The sequence below is a fragment of the Siphateles boraxobius genome, unplaced genomic scaffold (genome assembly GCF_051911475.1).
Source record: "Siphateles boraxobius isolate OS27281-9 unplaced genomic scaffold, OSU_SipBor_1 29, whole genome shotgun sequence".
NCBI lineage: Eukaryota > Metazoa > Chordata > Actinopteri > Cypriniformes > Leuciscidae > Siphateles > Siphateles boraxobius.
Window position 1 is genome coordinate 6,617,778 of NW_027508908.1, and position 6,000 is coordinate 6,623,777.

General features: G+C 40.2%; 1 protein-coding gene across 9 annotated transcripts in view; it reads left to right on the top strand.

The window, feature by feature from the left end:
• Positions 1 to 5,761, top strand: part of atf7ip (activating transcription factor 7 interacting protein) — a 43,379-nt gene extending 37,618 nt beyond the window's left edge. For all 9 annotated transcript variants that reach the window (XM_077246375.1, XM_077246380.1, XM_077246379.1 and 6 more), the window contains 10 exons: positions 539 to 685; positions 902 to 976; positions 1,138 to 1,196; positions 2,642 to 2,703; positions 2,785 to 3,444; positions 3,801 to 3,835; positions 3,923 to 3,980; positions 4,349 to 4,438; positions 4,578 to 4,612; positions 4,764 to 5,761. In XM_077246375.1, the coding sequence (XP_077102490.1) occupies positions 539 to 685; positions 902 to 976; positions 1,138 to 1,196; positions 2,642 to 2,703; positions 2,785 to 3,444; positions 3,801 to 3,835; positions 3,923 to 3,980; positions 4,349 to 4,438; positions 4,578 to 4,612; positions 4,764 to 5,237 (1,695 nt within the window). In that variant the 3' untranslated portion in view covers positions 5,238 to 5,761. The remainder of the gene's footprint in view (positions 1 to 538; positions 686 to 901; positions 977 to 1,137; positions 1,197 to 2,641; positions 2,704 to 2,784; positions 3,445 to 3,800; positions 3,836 to 3,922; positions 3,981 to 4,348; positions 4,439 to 4,577; positions 4,613 to 4,763) is intronic.
• The last annotated feature ends 239 nt before the right edge of the window (positions 5,762 to 6,000 follow it).

The window sequence follows — 6,000 nt, forward strand, 5'->3', positions numbered from 1 at the left end:
ATGTTGCTTGGGCAATTTCCCATTGAGAATAGGCAACAAATTTCTATCTGGCTACTTTAGATCCTAGTTTCCCGTTGACGGCAACATTGCCCAGGACCATTCCTCAACAAGTTGCCTTGTGTATCATCACCTTTACAGAGATAGTTGATCAAAACAAATGAACATTCTGTCATAATTTCACATTCCACAGCTTTATGGCTTTATTTCCTCTGTGGAACACAAAAGAAGATATTTGAACGTTTTTCATTCAGCTTTAAGTTTAAAGAGTTGATAGACAAAAGTCTAATCTAAGTCTTCTGAAAAGACAAGATTGCTTTGTTTAAAGAGGACCTATTATGCCCTTTTTAGTCTTAATTTTGTTTTTGGGTTCTGCTAATATAGGTTTTCATGGGGGGGATTTTCCAAATTATCTGTAGAAAAGAATACTCCTATATAATGTTCATGATAAACATATTCCTGATGATCTGTCAAGTCTAATTCTCTTCTATTTTGGAAGACTTAAGACCTTAATTAGATTTCTTGTCTTTCTTCCTATTAGATGGTACAGCAGTTAGTTGAGGAACGGTTACGGGTGCTGCAGTTGACCGTATTTGACCGAAGCATAAAAGAGCTGAAAGAGAGAGTGGAGAAGATTGACAATGCAACCAAACAACAGAATGCTTTGCAGCATATTAACACACTACAGGTGAGTTTAAGTTTTTCACCAGAATCAATGTTTGCCAGAATAATACAAGAAATATTGCTATTGTGCATCAAATAGAAACAGACTTGTCTTTCTTTGAATGCTTTAAACCACAGAGTGCAATGTACATATGAATGTTTTGCTCAATCTCAGTATGTAATTTTGAAAATATTATCATGCTGGACGCATAACATCAATAAAATTGTGATTTAACTTTAGGCTAAGATTTCCCGGCTAGCCAAAAAGTTTGGTGCTGCTAATCAGGCCTCTGAGAACTCAAAGAGAACTCAAGAGGTAAGAGTGTGAATTTTCTTCAGTTATTATGGAATAAAGATCCGGTCCTTATGTATAAATAAAATACACTTCTTAGTGTTTGATTGCAGGCAAAATGTGCTGTTGAATGTAAGGTTGAGATCACCTCTAAGGTAAAATGCACTTTGCTTCCCATTAATCAGGTTCATGCTGCCTCTGCTGCTCAGGCCAACAATGCAACCAACATGACTACACCACAACGGTAAACATATCTGACATATCCTCTATTAATCTTCACAAGATCATGCTACAAGAAGTTCTCCAGTACAAGAAGTTGCAATCATTTTGCTTCTAACCTACACTTCTGTAAAAGTCTAACACCCCTTTCATTCCTTCTAAGGGGCCATTCAAGCAGAATGTGTTTTTGTGTAAAAAAAAAAACACAAGTCGTGGGCAGTGGAATAGGAAAAAATGCAATGCCTTTAAGTTGAACTTCTTTTAACATGAGTGCTGTGTTTTTAGAATGCTGTGTTATGCGTGAAAAACACATGAGCGCAATGGTCAAAGACGTCCCTTTGGAGCAACTTTAGTGCAACGCAGTGGAATGCACAAAACGCATTCTGTGTTAATGGCCCCTAAAGCTGTAGGGCTCCTACTTGCCAAGATCTAGAAATTTCATCCTTTTTCCACATTGGTTGAACAAACTCTCAGTGCACTCTTAAATAGTTGTTCCAAAAGCAATGCCATAGAAGAACCTTTTTTGGTTCCCCCAAGAACCTTTCAGTGAACCATTATTTTTCGTCATTGTGACGAACTTTTCAAAAAATTTCTTCATGGAACCATAGATGCCAGTAAAGAACCTTTATTTTTAAATGGGTGGTTGATTTCACTTTTTTAACTTTAGTTAGTGTGTAATGTTGCTGTTTGAGCATGAACAACATCTGCAAACTTATTATGCTCAAAGTTCAAAGCAAAGGGAGATATTTGCTTTTAAAGAAATAGTTTAAGGACTACAACAAAAACGACTGGTGGAGACTACATGACATTCCTCCAGGGTTAGTGACATAACTAACCCTAAAATTTACATAAACCCCGCCCCGGGAACATGCAGTCCATGTTGAGAAGAGGAAGAGATGTTGTAGAACAGCACATTTGTGAATCTGCTCAAACTGTCGCATCCGTCTTTGCAAATGCTATACAAAACGCAACACAAATGTTTCTGACGTTCTCAGTACGTGTCTGCGTGAGGTAATCGGAGCTGCTAACACACACACACACACACACACACACACACACACACACTAGCTGTTGAAGCTCCGCCCTCTGTGCCGGGAGCAGCAGCTCATTTGTATTTAACACACAAAACAGTGTGTTTTTGCTCACCCTAAAAAAAGGACATTTTTTTAACATGCTATAAAAAATTATCCGTGGGGTATTTTGAGCTTAAACTTGACATACACACTCTGGCTGGGGACATCAGAGACTTGTTTTACATCTTGTAAAAAGGGGGATTATACCACCCCATTTAAGAGTGTTGCCAGCAGAAGAGCTAATTCTCTAGACACACTAGTTTGGGTAAAACTGCTGATAATAGCTCTGCTAATTCTAATTCAAAAAGCTACTGTAAATAATATTTGAAATGCTTGTCCACCGCTTATTTGTTTTTGCAATTTTTAATGCTTCCCTACCATTTCTGTTCTTTTATAGTACTGTTAAAACCACAATGGATCCCAAACTGTCCAGTCCACCCACTGCTTCTAATTCAACTGGTGAGCTTTTGTTCTAGTTCTTGCATATAGTTAGTAACTATTTCTTTAAATAACTCTTGTTTTTCTTCCCTCTCCCCTCAGCAATCCCAGCGCAGCCCAAACCTTTGTCCACTCCGACTGCGCCAGCGTCCTCCGCTCTAGCCGCCAATACACCTATTCTACAGATCATCTCCACAACCACAAGCTCTACTCCCTCATCCACCTCTTTGCCTGGCCAGACTCAGACAGGCACCCTACTATTAAAGACTGGTCCCGGTACAGGGGTCATGACTAACACCCCAGTGACATCAGGGGGTCAGTCAGTGTCTATTCAGCCTCTTTTAATTCAGCTGCCTTTAGCGATGGCAAATGGGCAAAGTGGGGCATTGGTTAATGCTGCCGGTGGTGTTGGTTTGATACCAGTGTCGTCATTATCTACGGTCAGTAGCATCAATAAGGCAAAGACGACTACAGCGGCTACCACCTTCATCCTTCAAAAGCCAGCAGGCAGTGTTGTTTCATCTTCCTCCACATCGTCAGCTCCGGCGGTGTCTTTGGCGAGAGCCGTGTATCCGGGTGGCACAGGGACTGTTAGTTCACCCAGCACAGGGATATCTGTGACGACAGCCCGAACACCCATTCATTGTGCTGCTGTTGTGGGAGTGTCTACAGCCGCCTCTTCTCCAGGAACCACGGGGCCAGCAGCGACAGGATCAGCGGCAGCCGCCCCACCATCAGCTTCCGCATTGGCCTCAAAGACCGGTACGTGACAACGTCTTTATTCTGTTTTGTCATTTTGCTGTTTTTCCTATGAGGGGTTATAAATGACATATTGCATTAGATTGTATTACACCATGCTATTTTAACCATTGAATAATAAAATATAATACAGTTTTAAATAAAACATATTGGCATGTACATGTTGCAGAAAATATTAATTTCTGAAAATTCAAAGCATGTACCAGGTATTAAGTTATAAAGAGCAAAATATTTTGTAGCGTATTTTATTATTCTCACATTGCCTATATTTATTACTATGTAATACATATTTAATCTATGACTGTGTTATCAATTCATATTTTTCATAATGTAATCATTTTAATTTCTCTTTTTGACAGATAATCAGGCCTCAACACCGAAAACACCCACTCAGGTAAGCAAGGTTTGAAATATGTCTTTGCAAATACCACTTTTGTGTAGTAAAAGTGTGGTATACTAAATTTGACTTCTCTTTCGACAGCCTGGGCGTCCCAAAGGTTCTGTGATTGATCTAACTGAAGATGATGACGATGTTCAAGGTAAAATACTGCTGCTCAATCTTAAGGTGCAGTCACATTAGCGAATTTATGTGGGCAAAAAAAGGGCCGTTGTCTATTGTCAACAGTGTAGCGATGTATGAAGCACAGCTCACACAGAAGTCAGTTTCAAACCAAGCGGCTTCCTTGTTGGTCAGCGAGGCAAATTTGCATGACCGACTTGAATATGACTGAAATCTGAGTGGGGAACTTTTTTGCTTTCACACGATTGTGTGGATAAAATGCAAATGTGACCGAACCGTTACTAACTCACACTGCTAAGTTTCCTCATCATAGTTGAGGTTTTTATCTGTCGAGCCATTTAAGCTACCGTTTCCTAATACATTTCTCTTTTTGTGGGTGCTGTGCAGTGACAGGAGTCCAGAAAGCCACTGTTTCCCCTATCACTACCCAGCGTACATCTGGGCCGCCTCCTTTAGTCAGCTCTACCCCTAATGCAGGTGAGTGATCATATTTTTCTTTGTCTTGCTGTTGCTGCTTAAAATATTATATCGCGTTCTACATCACTTCATCACTATTTGCACAAATAAATTCAGTATATTTTACTGATGGTTTACTTTTTTCCTCCTCCCTCCCCAGGTTCAGGAGTTCGATCTGCACAGCGTTCCTCTGTGGTGAGTGTGTGTGTGTGTGTATATAAAGATGATACAAAGGCCGTAATTTCACTTCTTTCTCTCTTTATGCTTTAACAATTTATTTATATTTTGTTTACATCTATAGTGCCTATAATAATCTTTCTTGCCTTCCCTCTTTGTTCTCTCTCAGGATTCTCCGTCTGTTTCCCGTCCAAGCTCTTCTTCCTCCACAACTCTTCCTCCTCTACCACTGGCACCATCTCCACCGGCACGTCTCCCCCCCGAGGCGGCCCACACTTCACCACCGCAGCAGCCCCAGCTCAAACTGGCTCGTGTCCAGAGCCAAAACGGGATCGTCCTCTCTTGGTGTGTTGCTGAAACGGACCGCAACTGCGCCGCTGTGGATACCTATCACCTGTACGCCTATCACCAGGACAACCAGGGGACAGTATCGGGCACTGGTGCTTCGGCTCAGTCACTGTGGAAGAAGATCGGGGAGGTGAAGGCACTGCCGCTGCCCATGGCGTGCACCTTGACACAGTTTGTGTCGGGGTCGACATATTATTTTGCCGTGAGGGCGAAAGATGTGTACGGCCGCTTCGGTCCTTTCTGTGAACCGCAGTGCACTGACGTCATTAATCCAACATCTGCTGCATCATCCTAAATTAATTCCATATGGATGGTACAAAAGGATGTGGCCTGGGCCGGAGGAATTTTGACGGGAGATTTGTAATTGTTACAAAATTGTTAACTATGCGCAGACCACTGGTTTAGTCTTGCCCTTCGTGTTAGGAATTGTAGGGAGTTCAAATAGGTTGTCTAATGCAAATGGAAAAACAAATACTCATCACTGCATACAGACACATATACACTATTTGTTTCAACTTTATTTTACAATGAGGAAGGAACTATCAAACATGCATTGTGCTTGAATTTGTATTTTCCTTGTGCAGAATGTTCAGAGTTAAGTATTGTTTTCGGATTTCTTTCTCTCTTTTTTTTTTTAAGGTGACTTTTTTTTAAATAAAACAATATTCAATACATTGCACAGATTATTGTTCCAATATAGGTCCCGGTTATTAGCTACAGGACAGGAAAGCAGAGGTGTTAAAGGTTTTCTAATGTTTTTTGTCTGGTACCCAGACACTCCAAAATGACACTCAATAAAAGTATTGATATATTTAAAAAGGTGTCTCATTTATTATTTGTCAAAACTACAGTGTATTATTTAATGACGTACCTGTCCTGTTACAAATATTTCAAATATAGCATTCCTGTTCATCTCAGATGCAGTTCCTTGGTTCCCTGGAAGTATTGACATTTTTTATTTTCAGATTGATGACATGTTTCAACATTTATTAACACTGTAAATCTAGCAAAGTTTTTAATATATATTTTGTGTACGTAACTCTACATTTGTGTTTTAT